At 47.5% G+C, this 18,935-nt stretch overlaps 1 protein-coding gene across 5 annotated transcripts in view; it reads left to right on the plus strand.

The window, feature by feature from the left end:
* Positions 1 to 18,935, plus strand: part of ARG2 (arginase 2) — a 926,201-nt gene that overhangs the window by 311,348 nt on the left and 595,918 nt on the right. For all 5 annotated transcript variants that reach the window (XR_010190474.1, XM_063947808.1, XM_063947807.1 and 2 more), the window contains exon 4: positions 85 to 244. Coding sequence is in view for 4 of the 5 variants with exons in the window: in XM_063947808.1 (XP_063803878.1) it covers positions 85 to 244 (160 nt within the window). In the remaining variant the exon portion in view is untranslated. The remainder of the gene's footprint in view (positions 1 to 84; positions 245 to 18,935) is intronic.

Here is an 18,935-nt window from a genome sequence, read left to right on the forward strand (position 1 = left end):
GACAAAATTTTTATATACCAGTGTTATCTACAGCTATCTTTGACTTCAAATATATTTTATCCTGTCTTCCTATTTGTCTTTTAGTTTGGCTCTTGGTTCTATTAGTGGTCATGCCCAACATTGTTCAGATTTGTGTGTAGTTTGGGTGGATGCTCATGCAGATATTAACACACCACTGACAACTTCATCAGGCAATCTCCATGGCCAGCCTGTGTCATTTCTCCTGAGGGAACTACAGGACAAGGTACAGCTGCTGCATTGTTATTTATTACTTTTTGTCTTGATCACAGGTTACAGTGTCAATTTGATTCTTGTCAAGTGAAAATATTGTATAATCATTTGTATTTTTATTCAGTTGCTGCAGTCTGTAGTATTGTATCATGTATACATGGGTCCACATACATCCTTCCTCAAATCACGCCAAATAGCCCCATTTAGCAAGCCATGGACTTTGGTACTACTGTGCGGTGTAATGTGACTAACGGACACTACTATATGGTGTAATGTGAATTGGTACTATTATGTGGCCACGCCCCTTCCCCATGAAGCCACACACTGTGTTCATGGGTTGCACCGTGCATCCCTCAATATGTGGCGTATATATAATAGGTGTATGAAATCACATCTGTAAATGAGAGCAGAATAGATCTGCCTGCTTCCTTTATTTTCAAGCTACTGTACTTCATGTTCAAGGCCCTATCACTAACAGTGGTGACTTAAAATCTTTATTATCTTCCCCCATTTCAAATTTAGTCCTGCCCCCTCACACAGCTCTAGTTTCTGCCCTGCTACCACAGCATGCAGTGCACAGAACTCTTAAATCTAACACAATTTAGTCACAATATCTCTGGTGGCTTCCCTAATACAGACCCCAAATCTATAGAGACTACCATGTTTCAGACGTCACTTTTTCTGGAGACTTCTTTTCAGACCAGGGGGTAAATTTACTAAGATGGGAGTTCTATTGAAGATGGGATGTTGCCCATAGCAACCAATCAGCTTCTACTTCTCATTTATCTAACACCTTCTAGAAGCTAATACGTGGAATCTGATTGGTTGCTATGGGCAACATCCCATCTTAAATAGAACTCCCATCTTAGTAAATATACCCCCAGATCTCTGCTATCTAACAACAATTTAGACCTCAGAACTCTGGTTACTTGTACTGTACATTTCGGACATTAGACTCTCTGGGGTTACCACTACTCAAACCCAAATCTTTTTTGACTACTGCTTTTCAAACTTCAGGGAGTACATTTACTAAAGGTCGATTTTGGGCAAGTTGCCTTTTTATAAAAAAAAAAAAAAAGCTGCAATTGTGCTAATTGTGAATTTCCGAAGGATCAATTTGCATGGAAGTCATATGTTAAATGCAACTCGCACTCCGAAACATGGCAAATAGTCTTTACAAAATCGCACAAATTTACATCAGAATTGCAACTTAATGCACAAAATCAATTCACTGTTCACTGTTTTTATTGAGCATGTTGATGTGAAAACTTTGTTTGCCTAAGACCCATACAAAATCTCATCAAAATGACACAAAAATCGCATCTCAATGCACCACTTCTATAAAGCAACATGTGAAAACCATTATAATTAAGATTAGACCAATCAGAATGCTAATAAAATTCCACCAAGTTTCCTGCAGCACTCACTTCCTGCTCTCAACCATGGCAGAGGCAGGCTTTGGTGTAGCCTAGGCTGAAAGGGCCCAGGACCAAGAAAAAGAACAGAGGAACCCACAGGTAGGGGTGCCGCAGAGCCGATGTAGACCTAGGTTCTTCTATGGGTGATTGAACCTCAGAGCACTCTCTGATGATGTCATGCAGATGGTCTGCCTCAATCATACCAACTTATTGTACCTGTATGACCTTGTCAAAACTAATCTTGAGATGGTCACGTGTCTTAGACCTTTACAAACTGCTGGCTGTTCTGCACTTCTTTGCTACTGGGAAATTTCAGTGACAGGAAGGGTGGTAGGAATGTCTCAAGCCACTTTCTCATGCTTCCTCGACCAACTGCTTGCTGCACTCAAGACCCTCTCCAGCACCTATATCTGCTTCCCTAACCAGGAGTCACAGTGGCAAGATGTCAGGTTAGCTTTTTCAGGTATGCCAGCTGAGACCACCTTGGGTGAGAGCATGTGTTCCTTAATCATCACCACACCTATTCCACAAATGTGCAGGTGGTTTGTGATGCAAACCAAAGAATCATAAGCATTGTGGTCGGCTATCCTGTCTCATGCCATGATTCCTTCATCCTCAGTCAGTCAACCCAGTGTGCTAAGTTTCAGACAGGACAATTGTCAGAGGGATGGCTGATTGGTAAGTACACATTCTTCTGGTTACATTCACACTACACACCTGGCATGTTAACCTTAAAATAAATGTATTATTTTGAATTACAGGGATATCAGGATATGGATGTTCTGGCTTCTGACTCTATTGATGCTTTGCGATAGTCCTGCAGAGCGCAAGTATAATGATGCACATACATGTAATTGAACTCAATCTGTGATAGAATGTACATTTGAGCTATTAAAGTCTAGGTTTCATTGTCTTTATATTTCTGGAGGGACTATGTTATATAGTATTGATAAGTTCTGTGACATAATGAGCTGCTGCCTGTTTCATAACCTGTGATTTAGCCATCTCTGTCTGATTATGCAGTGTGCAGACAGCAGTCAGGGCCAGTGTCGGACTGGAGCATAAAGGGCCCACCGGGGGAATGCAGTGGTAGCGGCCCGTACTTAAGGGTGTGGCCAGTCTCCAGAGGGCCTGTAGCCAGTCCCAACAGAAGCCTGGCTAACCATTAGAGAGTGCATGGTCTAGGCCCCTTGATAAATCTATTGTAAATAATGCTAGTGCATGCATGATAATGTACCAGATGGGTTGGGTATGCGTGACCGGTCAGCATATCTCCACCGGTATCCTGGGAGTAAATGGCGGGGGGTTGTGTGCGAGCACAACAAGCCCGCTCGCTGCACTCGCCACGCTGACGTGGTTGCCACAGGTTCTATTCCCACTCTATGGGTGTCGTGGACATCCACAAGTGGGAATAGTCCCTGCTAGTCGGCATGCCGCAGGACACTCAGGTGGCGGGATGTAGGGAGAGGTGTTGCTGCCGGCGGTCTCCTGACTGCTGGTCACATACTGTATCTACATTCCGTGCCAGATTAATAAAAGCAATGCGCTGTAGAAAATATACATGTATAATGTATAATTCAAGTGCACAGTCTGGAACCTGATCTATAGAGGAGGAAGTGGGGGCCCACCAAGGTTTTCCCCTGCACCACTGTGGGCCAGGCCAATCCTGGTCAGGGCTACTGATTTCATCTGGCGACTCTGTAAGCACAGACAGTGGGAGGCAGGTTATGGCTTTGGTGATAGCCAACTACTTTACAGTAAGTATATTACACAACATTGCTATCTTTTGCCCCCCAAAAATGTAAGCCAAATTGGTAAAAAAGCAAAGATGTAAGTGGACACATCTGTATATTCTAAAATTGGTCAAATTACTCTGCACAGTGGGGGTCATTCCGAGTTGATCGCTAGCTGCCGTTGTTCGCTGCGTAGCAATCAGTGAAAAAAACGGCTAATCTGTGCATGCGTATGCACCGCAATGCGCACGTGCGTCGTACGGGTACAAAGCTCTTTGTGGTTTTGCACTGGTTCTAGCGACGATTCCAATCGCACAGCTGAACGCAAGGAGATTGACAGGAAGAGGCCGTTTTCTGGGAGTGTTTGGAAAAACGCAGGCGTGGCCGGGAATTTGCTGGGCGGGTATCTGACGTCATTACCATGTCACTCGTCACAGCAATCATCGCACAGGATAAGTAACTACAGGGCTGGTCTTGTTTTGCACAAAATGTGTTTGCAGGCGCTTTGCTGCACGTGCGTTCACACTCCTGCAAAGCGAAAACACACTCCCCCGTGGGCGGCGACTATGCGTTTGCACGGTTGCTAAAAACTACTAGCGAGCGATCAACTCAGAATGACCCCCAATGTACCAAGAAAGTGTTCATATATGTGTGTGTTGCCTTCACTCTAAATGCATGTTTTCCTGAACCTGTGATAAAATATGTATCCTAGGAAGATCAACACAGGTGATGCCCTTCATATAGGGCCCGATTCAGACCTGATCGCTGTTGTGCGAATTCGCAAGGCAGACAATTATCAATCGACTGTGCATGCGCGAGGCAAACTGCGAAAAACGACAGTAACATTTTTTATTTCTAGGCGTACGCAAGTTGATTGATAGGAAGCCGGAGTTTGGTGGTGGTAACTGGCCATTTTCTGTGAGTGTCATGGAAAAACACAGGTGTTGCAAAGCGTTTTCAGGGAGGGTGTGTGATGTCAGCTCCAGCCCCGATCAGTCTGATTATGACGCATTGTAGGAGTAGGTTCTGGTGGGTGGTCTTCAGTATGCCGACTGACGGGATCCCGGCGCACAGTATACCGGCGCCGGGATCCCGACAGCCAGCATACCGACACTTATTCTCCCTCGTAGGGTTCCACGACCACCCTGGAGGGAGAATAAAATAGCGTGCGCGCCACCGTGCCCATAGCATGGCGAGCGCAGCGAGCCCGCAAGGGGCTCATTTGCGCTCGCCACACTGTCGGTAAGCCCGCGGTCGGGCTCCTGGCGCCGGTATGCTGGTCGCCGGGAGCCCGTCTGCCGGCATACCATAGTGAACCCGGTTCTGGGATGCGCACAGACTGGAAAAATCATTAGATGTGGAGTGAGTTGCGAACGGATTTGCAGCTGTCCGGCATTCACACGGATTTTCACAGGGATTTTCACAAGGCATATGCAGACTTGCACGGGGTGGGTTTTCACTCTGTCTGGGTGGCGGCTATCTGATCGCAAATCTCTGCAAATTTGCAGAGGAGCGACCAGGTCTGAATTACCCCCATAGTCCCTTTGAAAAATGTGTGCTGCAGCCAGTTCTGAAAGAGTGTTTAATATTACCCATGTCATCTAGAGATTAAGGGGTCTATTTACTAAGCTCTGGGTGTTGATAAAGTGGACGGAGTTAAAGTACTAGCCAACCAGGGGGTATATTTACTATAAATCGTATTTTTCTGAATGAGGTTAAAGTTCAAACACGAATGACATCGAATGTGTGAAATTGCTACTTTTTGAATTTTTTACGCCTCATTTACTATGCTGTCGTATTTTGCATTTTCGAGTTTTCCGATGTTGATGTCATTCGTATTTTCGGCCAGTGTTTTACGGGAGTGAATAGTAAAACACTGCGCATGTATGTCATAAAGTTTTACTGTCACGGTGTGTGTGTGTTCTGATTTTTGTTGGGTATTTTTTTTTGTAGTAGTACTACAGGTACCAGGGGGCCCGTTTTTCCACTGCATGCTGGTACTTGTGGTTCTCCAAGTACCAGCTTGCAGGGGAGGCTTGCTAGGACTTGTAGTACTGCTACAAAAAACAATATTCTTATTTCTCTGACGTCCTAGTGGATGCTGGGAACTCCGTAAGGACCATGGGGTATAGACGGGCTCCGCAGGAGACCGGGCACTCTAAAAGAGGTACTATCTGGTGTGCACTGGCTCCTCCCTCTATGCCCCTCCTCCAGACCTCAGTTAGAATCTGTGCCCGGCCAGAGCTGGGTGCTCCTAGTGGGCTCTCCTGAGCTTGCTAGAAAGAAAGTATTTGTTAGGTTTTTTATTTTCAGTGAGATCTGCTGGCAACAGACTCACTGCTATGTGGGACTGAGGGGAGAGAAGCAAACCTACCTGCTTGCAGCTAGCTTGTGCTTCTTAGGCTACTGGACACCATTAGCTCCAGAGGGTTCGAACACAGGGCCTGACCTCGATCGTCCGTTCCCGGAGCCGCGCCGCCGTCCCCCTTGCAGAGCCAGAAGACAGAAGAGAAGCAATGAAATCGGCGGCAGAAGACTCCTGTCTTCATTAAGGTAGCGCACAGCACCGCAGCTGTGCGCCATTGCTCCCACAGCACACCACACACTCCGGCAGCAATAAAAATACCTTTGGCATAAAAATACACATAATACAGTCTGTGACTGTATATGTGTAAAACCCCCGCCATTTTTAGTCAGAAACAGGACAGAAGCCCGCCGCTGAGGGGGCGGGGCCTTCTTCCTCAGCACACCAGCGCCATTTTCTCTTCACAGCTCCGCTGGAAGGAAGCTCCCCAGGCTCTCCCCTGCAGTATCCTGGTACACAAAGGGTGAAAAAAGAGGGGGGGGGCACATAAATTTAGGCGCAAAAATTGTATATACAGCAGCTACTGGGTAAACACTGAGTTGTAGTGTAATCCCTGGGTTATATAGCGCTGGGGTGTGTGCTGGCATACTCTCTCTCTGTCTCTCCAAAGGGCCTTGTGGGGGAACTGTCCTCAAATAGAGCATCCCCTGTGTGTGTGGTGTGTCGGTATGCGTGTGTCGACATGTCTGAGGTAAAAGGCTCCTCTAAGGAGGTGATAGAGTGGATATGTGTGTGAGAGGGTGTCTCCGTCGACGACGCCGACACCTGTTTGGATATGTGTAAGTGCTAAGGTGAATTTATTGCACAAAAGGTTAGGGAACAGACAGGAAATCTACCCATGTCTGTCCCTATGTCACAGAGACTTTCAGAGTCTCTCAATGCTCACTATCCAAAATAACAAACACTGGTATCGACATGGAGTTTAACTCCACTGTCGACTACGATAATGCAAAGTTACAGCCAAGATGGCTAGAAGGTATTCAATATATGATTATTGAAATAAAAGATGATTTGCATATCACTAATGACTCATTTGTCCCTGACACAAGGGTACACATGTTTAAGGGGAAGAATGCTGAGGTAAATTTCCCTCCTCTCATGAGGAAAGAGAGCGGGAATCTCCAGACAAGAGACGGCAGCTTCCCACAAGAGAATTCTCAGGCTGTATCCTTTCCCCACTAGGGCCAGGATATGTTGAGAATCTTCCCCTAGGGTGTCCTGTTTGCACAGACGGTAGCACTTGCTATTCTCAGGGATCCTGCAGATAGCGTGCACATTATAGTATTCTACCCAGACCGGCGATTGTGTCGGCATGGGTTTATAGCGCTGTGGCAGCGTGGACAGGTACCTTATCAGCAGAGATTGAGACTCTAGTATGCATATAGATATAAATATATTAAAGATGCTGTCTTAAGTGATAGATATATAGTTATAAAGCATGCCCAAAGAGACATGAGTATACTGGGTCCTAGAGTCAAAGCTATGTCGATCTCTGCTTGACGTGTCCTGTAGAATATGCATTGGACAGATGATGCCGACTTAAGAGGCATATGGAAGGCTGAGGATTGTGTGGAGAAGGGTTCTCGGGCCTGGTCTCCACAGCTATAGCTGGTAATTCTGCTAGTTGCCTTATATTCCTGCACAGCCTAAGAAAGCACAACATTATTAAATGCAGCCTTTCGAATAAAGAAACAAGAAAGTCTGAGGTGCGTCCTTTCTTGTCAGAGCCGGGAACAACACAGCTAGTTCCCAGGAACAGAAGTCCTCCCCGGCCCTTACAAAAATCCACCAATGTCGCTGGGGCTCCACAGGCGGAGCTAGGCCCGGTGGGGACACGCTTTCGTAAGTTCAGCCACAAGTGGGTTAACTCCCTGTTAGATCCCTGGGCAATAGATATTGTGTTTCAGGGATACAAGCTGGATTGTGAGAAGATGCCCCCTCACCGACGGCCCTGCGGGCTTCCCCCCAAGAGAGGGAGCCAGTGTTAACTGCAATTCACAAATTGTATCTTTAACAGGTGGTGGTCAAGGGTCCCCTCCTTCAACAAGAGGGTGTTATTATTCGACCATGTTGTAATCCCGAAACCAGACGGTTCGGTCAGACCCATATTGAATTAAAAATCCCTGAACATATACCTGAGAAGGTTCAAGTTCAAGATGGAATCGCTAAGAGCGGGCAGTGCAAGCCTAAAAAGGGGGAGACTTTATCGTGAATCGGGACATAAGGGATGCATACCTTCATGTCCCCATTTATCCACCTCATTAGGCGTACCTCAGAATTGCGGTACGGGATTGTCATTACCAATTTCAGATGTTGCCGTTTGGTCTCTCCACGGCCCAGAGAATATTCACCAAGGTAATGGCGGATATGATTGTGCTCCTGCGGAAGCAAGGTATCACTATTATCACGTACTTGGACGATCTCCTCATAAAAGCGAGATCAAGAGAGCAGTTGCTGAACAGCGTATCACTGTCTCTGGAAGTGTAGTGGCAACACGGCTGGATTCTATATATTCCAAAGTCGCAGTTGGTTCCTACAGCTCATCTGCCTCTCCTAGGCACGATCCTAGACACAGACCAGAAAAGGGTTTATCTCCCGATAGAGAGAGCTCAGGAGCTCATGACACTGGTCAGGAATCTATTAAAACCAAAACAGGTGTCAGTGCATCACTGCACTCGAGTCCTGGGAAGGATGGTGGCATCATACGAGGCCATCCCCTTAGGCAGGTTCCATGCGAGGACCTTCCAATGGGACTTACTGGACAAGTGGTCCGGATCACCTCTTCAGATGCATCGGTTAATCACCCTATCCCCCAGGGCCAGGGTGTCTCTCCTGTGGTGGCTGAAAAGTGCTCACCTTCTCGAGGGCCGCAGATTCGGCATTCAGGACTGGATCCTGGTGACCACGGATGCAAGCCTTCGAGGGTGGGGGGCAGTTACACAGGGAAGAAATTTTCAAGGTCTGTGGTCAAGTCAACAGACTTGCCTTTACATCAATATCCTGGAACTAAGGGTCATATACAACGCCCTAAGTCAAGCGGAGATCCTGCTTCGCGACCTACCGGTTCTGATCCAGTCAGACCGCAGGGGTTCATGTAAACCGCCAAGGCGGCACAAGGAGCAGGGTGGCGAGGGTAGAAGCCACCAGAATTCTTCGCTGGGCGGAGAATCAAGTAAGCGCACTGTCAGCAGTGTTCATTCTGGGAGTGGACATCTGGGAAGCAGACTTCCTCAGCAGGCACGACCTCCACCCGGGAAAGTGGGGACTTCATCAGGAAGTCTTCACGCAGTTTGCAAATTGATGGGAACTGCCTCAGGTGGACTAGATGGCGTCCCACCTCAATAAAAAGCTAAAAAAGGTTTTACGCCGGGTCAAGGGACCCTCAGGTGATAGCTGTGGTCGCACTAGTAACACAGTGGGTGTTACAGTCGGCCTATGTATTCCCTCCTCTTCCTCTCATACCCAAGGGCTGAGAATTGTAATAAAAGGAGGAGTGAGATCAATATTCTTTGCTTCGAATTGGCCAAGAAGGACTCAGTACCCGGAGCTGCAAGAAATGCTCTCAGAGGACCCATTGCTTCTGCCTCTCAGACAGGACATGTTGCAACAGGGGCCCTGTCTGTTCCAAGACTTACCGCGGCTGCATTTGACGGCATGGCGGTTGAACGCCGGATCCTAGCGGAAAAGGGCATTCTGAATGCAGTTATTCCTACGCTGATAAAGGCTAGGAAAGACGTGACAGCAAGACTTTTTCACTTTATATGGCGAAAATAGGTTGCTTGGTGTGAGGCCGGGAAGGCCCTACAGAGGAATTCCAGCGGGGTCGATTCCTGCACTTCCTACAGTCAGGAGTGAGTATGGGCCTAAAATTAGGATCCATAAAGGTCAAGATTTCAGCCCTATACATTTTCTCTCAAAAAGAACTGGCTTCACTGCCTGAAGTTCAGACGTTGTTCCGGGGGTGCTGCATATTCAGCCTCCTTTTGTGCCACCGGTGGCACCTTGGGATCTTAACGTTGTGTTGGATTTCCTGAAATCCCACTGGTTTGAGCCACTTAAGACCGTGGAGCTAAAATATCTCATGTGGAAAGTGGTCATGCTATTGGCCTTAGCTTCGGCTAGGCGTGTGTCAGAATTGGCGGTTTTGTCATGTAAAAACCCTTATCTGATCTTCCATATGGACAGGGCAGAATTGAGGACTCGTCCCCAATTTCTTCCTAGGGTGGTATCATTGTTTCATTGAACCAGCCTATTGTGGTGCTTGCGGCTACTAGGGACTTGGAGGATTCCAAGTTGCTGGACGTAGTCCGGGCTTTGAAAATTTATGTTTCCAGAACGGCGGGAGTCAGAAAGTCTGACTCGCTGTTTATTCTGTATGCAGCCAACAAGGTTGGAGCTCCTGCTTCGAAGCAGACTATTGTTCGCTGGATCTATAGCACGATTCAGCTGGTTCACTCTGCGGCTGGATTGCCGCATCAAAAATCAGTGAAAGCCCATTCCACAAGGAAGGTGGGCTTTTCTTGGGTGGCTGCCCGAGGGGTCTCGGCTTTACAGCTTTGCCGAGCTGCTACTTGGTCGGGGTCAAACACGTTTGCTAAGTTCTACAAGTTTGAAACCCTGGCTGAGGAGGACCTTGAGTTTGCTCTTGCGGTGCTGCAGAGTCATCCGCACTCTCCCGCCCGTTTGGGAGCTTTGGTATAATCCCCATGGTCCTTACGGAGTTCCCAGCATCCACTAGGACGTCAGAGAAAATAAGAATTTACTCACCGGTAATTCTATTTCTCGTAGTCCGTAGTGGATGCTGGGCGCCCGTCCCAAGTGCGGACTCTCTGCAATACATGTATATAGTTATTGCTTAACTAAAGGGTTATTGTTATGAGCCATCCGTTAAATGAGGCTCAGTTGTTGTTCATACTGTTAACTGGGTATGGTTATCACAAGTTGTACAGTGTGATTGGTGTGGCTGGTATGAGTCTTACCCTGGATTCCAAATCCTTTCCTTGTTGTGTCAGCTCTTCCGGGCACAGTTTCCCTAACTGAGGTCTGGAGGAGGGGCATAGAGGGAGGAGCCAGTGCACACCAGATAGTACCTAATCTCTCTTTTAGAGTGCCCAGTCTCCTGCGGAGCCCGTCTATACCCCATGGTCCTTACGGAGTTCCCAGCATCCACTACGGACTACGAGAAATATAATTACCGGTGAGTAAATTCTTATTTTTTACACTTGGCAATCAGCCCCCCATCTGCCGCCCTTGGATGGGGGGGACAGCCTCGGGTTTCACCCCTGGCCCTTGGGTGGCTGGACGGGGGACCCCTTGATTTAAGGGGTCCGCACTCCTCCAGGGTACCCCGGCCAGGGGTGACTAGTTGGTGATTTAATGCCAGGGCCGCAGGGACCTATATAAAAGTGTCCCCCGGCTGTGGCATTATCTCTCTGACTAGTGGAGCCCGGTGCTGGTTCAAAAAATACGGGGGACCCCTACGCATTTTGTCCCCCGTATTTTTTGCACCAGGACCAGGCGCAGAGCCCGGTGCTGGTTGTTAAAATATGGGGGAACCCCTGTCAATTTTCCCCCCATATTTTTTCAACCAGGACCGGCTCAAAGAGCCCGAGGCTGGTTATGCTTAGGAGGGGGGACCCCACGCAATCTTTTTTTCTGATTTTTAACCCTTTCACATCCCTTCCCACTGATAAACATGCACGGATCTCACGGATCCGTGCATGCCTATCAGAACACGGTAAAAAAAAGCAGGTCTGTTTTAAAACTGCTTTTTTATACAATTTGTATTTTTTCACGGCAGTGTTTGGCTATTGCCTGCAGTGTTTGTGAATTACAATTTTTAGTAAATTACCGAGTTGTATAAAATAACAGGCACATTTGACCGATGGTGTATTCAGTCATATTTTTTTTCTGTGACTTTCAAAAAAATACGAATGCCCTCATCACTGCTGAGATTTTGGTTTAGTAAATTCCCGAGATGACACTTTAAAGAAAAAACACCAAATCGTTCAAAATCGGGAGCTTAGTAAATATACCCCCAGCTGCTTACTGTCATTTTTCAAACCCAGCCTGTGTCATGACAGTAAGGAACTGATTGGATGGTACTTTATCACGTCCACTTAAACTCCATCCAAGGCTTAGTAAATAGACCCCCAAGTATGTGACTGTATTTGCCTCATACGCTTTCAGTGATATGACAGTGTATTTACATATTTGTAACCCATAAACAGTACACAAAATCAGTTTACAGTTCTTGTAAGTGTAGATTACAATCTAAGATTAGATTAGATTACAATCTAAAATGGCTCCGCAGATGGCTGCCTCGGAGCTACGCAGCTCAGTCAAAATACATGTTTTCCCTTGTTTTCCCCTGCCCTTGTCTACCCCACCGGTGACCAAATACAGCAGGGAAGCCCTCCTAACTTGGTGCACTCCCACGGTGCTTACCCCACGTTCGGGCCTGTCAGTGGGTGGATCAGCGGCCCTTGCAGCCCTCGTTGCCCTGTGTGGCAGGGATGCAGACTTCATGGACGCCAAAGTGGGTGATCGAGCGGACGTGCCCCCCCCCCTTCCCCCCCTGCAGCCCGGGCGGCGACTGGCAGGTGGATCGGCGGCCCCGGAAAGAGAATGATGGAGGCTCTCATGTTGGCCCTAGTAGAAGGACCTGGCCTCAGAGAAGAGGCTGTCGCGCAGGCGCCCTAGTGAGGTGGTGGCGGCAAGAGCACCGATCTGCACTTACAGCGATCCTGCTTTCTAATGTGCGCTCACTGGCTAACAAGTTTGACGAACTGTCCCTCCTTCTGGGCAGCGCAGGGTCAGGCATTACAGGGTCGTCCATCCTCTGCTTTACAGAGACGTGGCTGGACGACCATATTGCGGACAACCCAATGTCTCTGCTGGGCTTCAGTCTCTTCAGGGCCGATCGCTCCAAGGTTCTCTCAGGAAAAACGAAGGGTGGTGGCATCTGCTTCTACATCAATGACGGATGGTGCACCAATGTCACGATCCTAGGCAAATCATGTAGCCCTCACCTGGAGTTGCTAAGTATCAACTGTAACCCCTTCTATTCCCCCCAGGAATTTGCCTCAATTGTCCTTGTGGGAGTGTACACCCCCACCCCCTCGCCTGCACGAATGAAGCCCTGCACCACGTGGCCGTATGCATATCCGACATAGAACAAAAACACCCAGACTCTCTGCTTATAGTGCTTGGCGACTTCAACAGAACTAACCTGAGCAAGGAGCTACCTAAGTACAAACAACAAGTCACATGTCCCACTAGGGTGCACACTTGATCACTGCTACACTACCCTCAAGTCTGCCTTCCGGTCTATCCCGCGTGCTGCACTCGACCTATCTGACCACTGCCTCGTCCACCTACTCCCTACCTATACACAGAAGCTGAGAGCGGTTAAACCTGTCATCAAGACTGTTAAGAAATGGACCAACAAGGCTAAGATGAAGCTCCAGGCCTGCTTTGACTGCACGGAATGGGGGGGTCTTCGAAGTCTCGGCAACCGACCTGAACGACCTGACAGACACTGTCACATCCTACATCAGCTACTGTGAGGACATGTGTGTACCAACCAAGACATACCGCATTTACAACAACAACAAGCCCTGGTTCAACGCCCAGCTCAAGCAACTTCGTCGGGCCAAAGAGGAGACCTATAGCAGCGGTGACAGAGCACTATACAACCGAACTAGGAACTCTCTGACTACAGAAATCAGGCTAGCAAGAAAGCAGTTCTCAGACAAGCTGAGAAACGATCTCTCCACCAATGACCCTGTATCTGTATGGAAAGGAATGCAATCCATAACCAACTACAAAAGAAATCAAAGTCCACCCCAATGCACCAAGACCTAGCAGACGAGCTGAACCACTTTTATTGCAGGTTCGCAAAAGAAGTCCCCTGCGACCCAAACAATCGCCTCTACGATGCCCTGAACACCGACGGCCAACTCCAGGCACTGCAAGTCACCCAAGAAGAGGTGGAGGCATTGTTCAAAAGGTCCAAACCCAGGAAAGGTCAGCTCACCCCCATATTCACCAAGATCTTCAATAAATCACTGGAGCTACAGAAAGTCCCTTCCTGCCTAAGAAGGTCTACTATCGTCCCGGTCCCCCAGAAACCCTCTATCACGAATCTGAATGACTACAGGTTGATAGCACTGACGTCTGTTGTCATGAAAACGTTTGAGCGTCTGGTTTTGAATCACCTGAAAACTGTGACTGGCCCCCAACTGGACAGTTCGCCTATCGATCGAATTGGTGTGTCGAGTATGCAGTCAACCTGGGCCTGCATTACATTCCACAGCACCTAGACATTCCCGGTACCTACGCAAGAGTCCTGTTTGTCGATTTTAGCTCGGCCTTCAATACAATCGTCCCCAGCATCCTCCACTCCAAATTATTTTGCCTAGGGGTCCCAGAAGCTACCTGTTCCTGGATAGTAGACTTCCTGACAGATAGGACACAGGTGGTGAAAGCGGGGAAGATCATCGGGGCCGACCTTCCCTCAGTCCAGGACCTGTACCTGTCCAGAGCTAAAAAGCAGGCAACGAAGATAGTAAAGGACCAGCTACACCCCGGCCACAGCATGTTTAACTTGCTTCCTTCAGGCAGGCGTCACAGGGCCATTCCTGCCAGGTCCACCAGAAGCTTCAAAAGTTTCTTTCCCAAAGTGGTCCACCTGCTGAACTCCTGAACATTGACTGACTAGACGTACATGTAACTAACTTGTGTCCCTACGGTATACCAATCTGTATGACTTTACGTGCACCCGCACCACTTGCATAACTGTTACCTACTTGGCTGTTGTAAAGGGAAAGTATGCCTTTTTGCAGATTACACAAAGGTATGCAACAGGATAGACACAACAGGTGGGGTAAAACAAATGATTGAGGATCTACTGTAGGTAGACTAGAGGAATGATCAAGAGTGTGGCAATTACAGTTTGATGCCAAAAAATTCAAAATAATGCACTTGGGTCTCAAAAATCCAATGGCTAAATATAGTATTAATGGCACTATACTGGAAACTACTGAGGAGTAAAGGGATCTAGGAGTCACTATTTTAGGTGACTTAAAGGCAGGTAAGCAATGTAACAAAGCAATGAGGAATGCTAGTCAGATGCTTGGCTGCATTGGGAGAGGAATCCGCAGCAGAAAGAAAGAAGTAATGCCACTGTACAGGTCATTGGTACGGCCTCATCTAGAATACTGTGTTCAGTTCTTGAGGCCATATCTTCAAAAGGATATTAACAGAGATTGTACAGAGAAAGGCAACTAAAATGGTGCATGGCCTAAATCACAATACATACCCAGAAAGACTAAAAAAATCTCAATATGTATAGTTTGGAGCAGAGAAGGGAAAGGGGGGACATGATAGAAACGTTCAAATATATGAAGGGTTTTAACAAAGTCCAGGAGAGGGAAACATTCTCCAAATGAAGAGAAGCAATAGGACACGAGGACATGCACTGAGACTGGAGGGGTGGAGGTTCAGGGGAAATTTGCGGAAAAATGACTTCACAGAAAGGGTAATGGACAAGTGGAATAGCCTCCCATCAGAGGTGGTAGAGGCTAAGACAGTAGAGTAATTTAAACATGCATGGGATAGACATAAGGATATCCTTACAAAGAAATAAGGATCAAATAAGGATTGAGCTAAAAATATGGTTAAAAAAAAAGAGGGCAGACTAGATGGGCCAAGTGGTTCTTATCTGCCATCAAATTCTATGTTTCTATGTTAGGAAGGGCTTAACACCTTTCTGGCCCTAGCTCTAATTCTGGGGTAATTAAACTAGTTCTGGTCACGAGGAATTTCACACCTAAACAGCCAGTGTGTCTCTGTGTTCTGTGGCTACAATGAAATGCCAGCAGATCCAACAAGCTTCTACCATTTGACATGCAAAGACAGTTATCACATACTGGTACTTTGATACATCGATCAGAATATTGATATCATATACATTAATTTTAACAGGCCTATTTCTACGTGAAATAACCTGGATCATGACACCCATAGAAGAGTGCCCCTTATACAAAATGCCAACAGTAATGCCACTTACATGTAAAGCCAAGTTATACCGCTTAAACATAATACCAAATTAGTGCAGGTTACACATAATGCCCACAGTAATGCCACTTATACACAGTGCCCAGAGTAGTGCTAGCTATGTAAAATGCCCACAGTAGTGCCTCTTACACATGATGCCCACAGCCGCTTACACATGCCACAGTAATGCACACACCATGCCCAGAGTAGTGCCGCCTACACACAATGCCCATAGTAATGCCCCTTACTCATGATGCCCTGTCGTGACCCTTACACATGATTCCCCCAGTAGTGCCCCTTACACATAATGAGTCTCACCTACACCCCAATCACTGCTGAGGCAATGAATGGTGGATGGGGTAATGGGAAAGCATGGCAGGCAGAGCTGGCCCATGACCGGTACTAATGATGGTAAGGCAGAGGTTCTCAAACTCGGTCCTCGGGGCCCACACAGTGCATGTTTTGCAGGTCTCCTCACAGAATCGCAAGTGAAATAATTAGCTCCACCTGTGGACCTTTTAAAATGTGTCAGTGAGTAACTAATACACCTGTGCACCTGCTGGGTTACCTGCAAAACATGCACTGTGTGGGCTCCCGAGGACCGAGTTTGAGACCCTCTGTGGTAAGGTAACAGGCTGGATACAGCACACAGGACACTGGAAGAGGGTGCTGGCTGGATGAGGAAAGGGAGATGCTAGTGTGGGCCCATTACACACAAACAACCGCTCTCACTTGCCTCAACCCTGACTGCAGCAGGTCCCACTCTCCGTCTCCAAATACTTACACAGTTCTGTCATGCTTAGTCTGCATGTGCATCATTGTGCTTTCTCCCAGTCAGTATATGCATTAGTGTACCCCCCCATTCTTTCCTAGTCTGTATATGCATGAGTATGCCCCCCCTCTCTTCCTAGTTTGTACAGGTTGAGTATCCCATATCCAAATATTCCGAAATACGGAATATTCCGAAATACGGACTTTTTTGAGTGAGAGTGAGATAGTGAAACCTTTGTTTTTTGAGGACTCAATGTACACAAACTTTGTTTAATACACAAAGTTATTAAAAATATTGTATTAAATGACCTTCAGGCTGTGTGTATAAGGTGTATGTGAAACATAAATGAATTGTGTGAATGTAGACACACTTTGTTTAATGTACAAAGTAATAAAAAATATTGGCTAAAATGACCTCCAGTCTGTGTGTATAAGATGTATATGAAACATAAATGCATTCTGTGCTTAGATTTAGGTTCCATCACTATGATATCTCATTATGGTATGCAATTATTCCAAAATACGGAAAAATCCGATATCCAAAATACCTCTGGTCCCAAGCATTTTGGATAAGGGATACTCAACCTGTATATGTATTAGTGTGCCCCCCTTCTAGTCTGTGTGTGCTTTAGTGTCTCCCCCTCTTCTCCTAGTCTGTATATGTATTGGTGGACCCCCCCACTCCTAGTCTGTGTGTGCATTAGGTTGTCCCCCCTCCCCTCCTAGTTTGTATATGTATTGGTGGACCCCCACCCCCTCATAGTCTGTATATGTATTGATGAACCACCCTCATAGTCTGTGTGTTCATTAGGTTGTCCCCCCTCCCCTCCTAGTCTGTATATGTATTGGTAGACCCCCCTCCCCTCCTAGTCTGTTCATGTATTGGTGTACCCCCTCCCCTCCTAGTCTGTGTGTGCATCAATTTGTCTAGACTCCCCCATTCCACCCTTCTCCATAATGTGCAGCCTACCCCCTCCCCTGGTAGTTACCCGCTCTCCTCACTTGTTCCTCCGAGTCAGCAGCTCAGCTCCTCATCCACTCCCAATCTCTGTCTGCAGCCTCCATTTCCTGTTCCTGTCTCTGTCACTACTGACCAGTAGTAACAGCAGCCACTAGCTCCCCCGGCTCTTCTGATAAGGACCACAACTTGCTGACTGACTGCAGGTATACTGTACTGGCAGCAGCTCCGTGATGCTGCTGCTATTCGGAGCCGCATCTGGGATGCAGCGGTAGTCTTCTCAGGCAGCTCTCAGGTCTATATAGTGCGCTGCCGCCACTGAGCTGCTGGTGCGCTTCCCTGAGCCTGCTGCCAGCGCCGCTGCCTGTCAAACAGTATGACAGGCGCAGGCTGCGGCAGCCGGCAGCAACGATGGCCTACTGGTGAGTGCGCCTCTCCTGGCCGGCGCCTACCTGCTTTTAATACCTTTGCTGAGTGGGTAGCGCCGGCCCTTATTATGGGTAATTTGTAAACTCTCCCAAAAATTATTCTTAGTAACTTTTCCCTGGGTGTCTGGTGTCTATCAGTGTTGAAATTAGAGATTCCTACTGTGCATACTCTATGGTGGTCATTCCGAGTTGATCGCTAGCTGCAATCGTTCGCTGTGCAGCGATGAGGCAAAAAAAATGTCACTTCTGCGCATGCGTATGCGGCGCAATGCGCGCGCGCTACGTACTATTACAACGATCGATGTAGTTTCACAAAGGGTCTAGCGAAGCTTTTCAGTCACACTGCTGGCCGCAGACTGATTGACATGAAATGGACGTTTCTGGGTGTCAACTGACCATTTTTAGGGAGTGTTCGAAAAAACGCAGGTGTACCAGGAAAAATGCAGGCGTGGCTGGGCGAACACAGGGCGTGTTTGTGACGTCAAAACAGGAACTGAACAGTCTGAAGTCATCACAAGCTCTGAGTAGGTATTGAGCTACTCTAAAACTGCACAAAAAAACTTTGCTGCCGCTCTGTGATCCTTTAGTTTGCTCTTCTGCTAAACTAACATACACTTCCAGTGGGAGGCAGCATAGCGTTCGTACACTGCTAAAAACTGCTAGCGAGTGAACAACTCGGAATGACTACCTATGTTTGGTATGCTTCAAATCCCTAACCAAGATGGCCACTGACAGTGGTTGGACTGGAGCATGGACGACCCACCGTGGGAATGCAGTGATATGGGCCCATACTTTGGGGTGTGGTCAGCCTACAAAAGGAGTGTGGCCAGCCTCCACAGAGGATTGAAATACACAATTGTCTTGTGCAGTGTAATTAAACATATCTACCATGTATCGTACAAGTGCACAGTCTGGAACGGGTGTAGTATGGTATGCCGGCGGTCGGGCTCCCGGCGACCAGCATACCGGCGC

Source organism: Pseudophryne corroboree, chromosome 12, assembly GCF_028390025.1.
Source record: "Pseudophryne corroboree isolate aPseCor3 chromosome 12, aPseCor3.hap2, whole genome shotgun sequence".
Taxonomy (NCBI): domain Eukaryota; kingdom Metazoa; phylum Chordata; class Amphibia; order Anura; family Myobatrachidae; genus Pseudophryne; species Pseudophryne corroboree.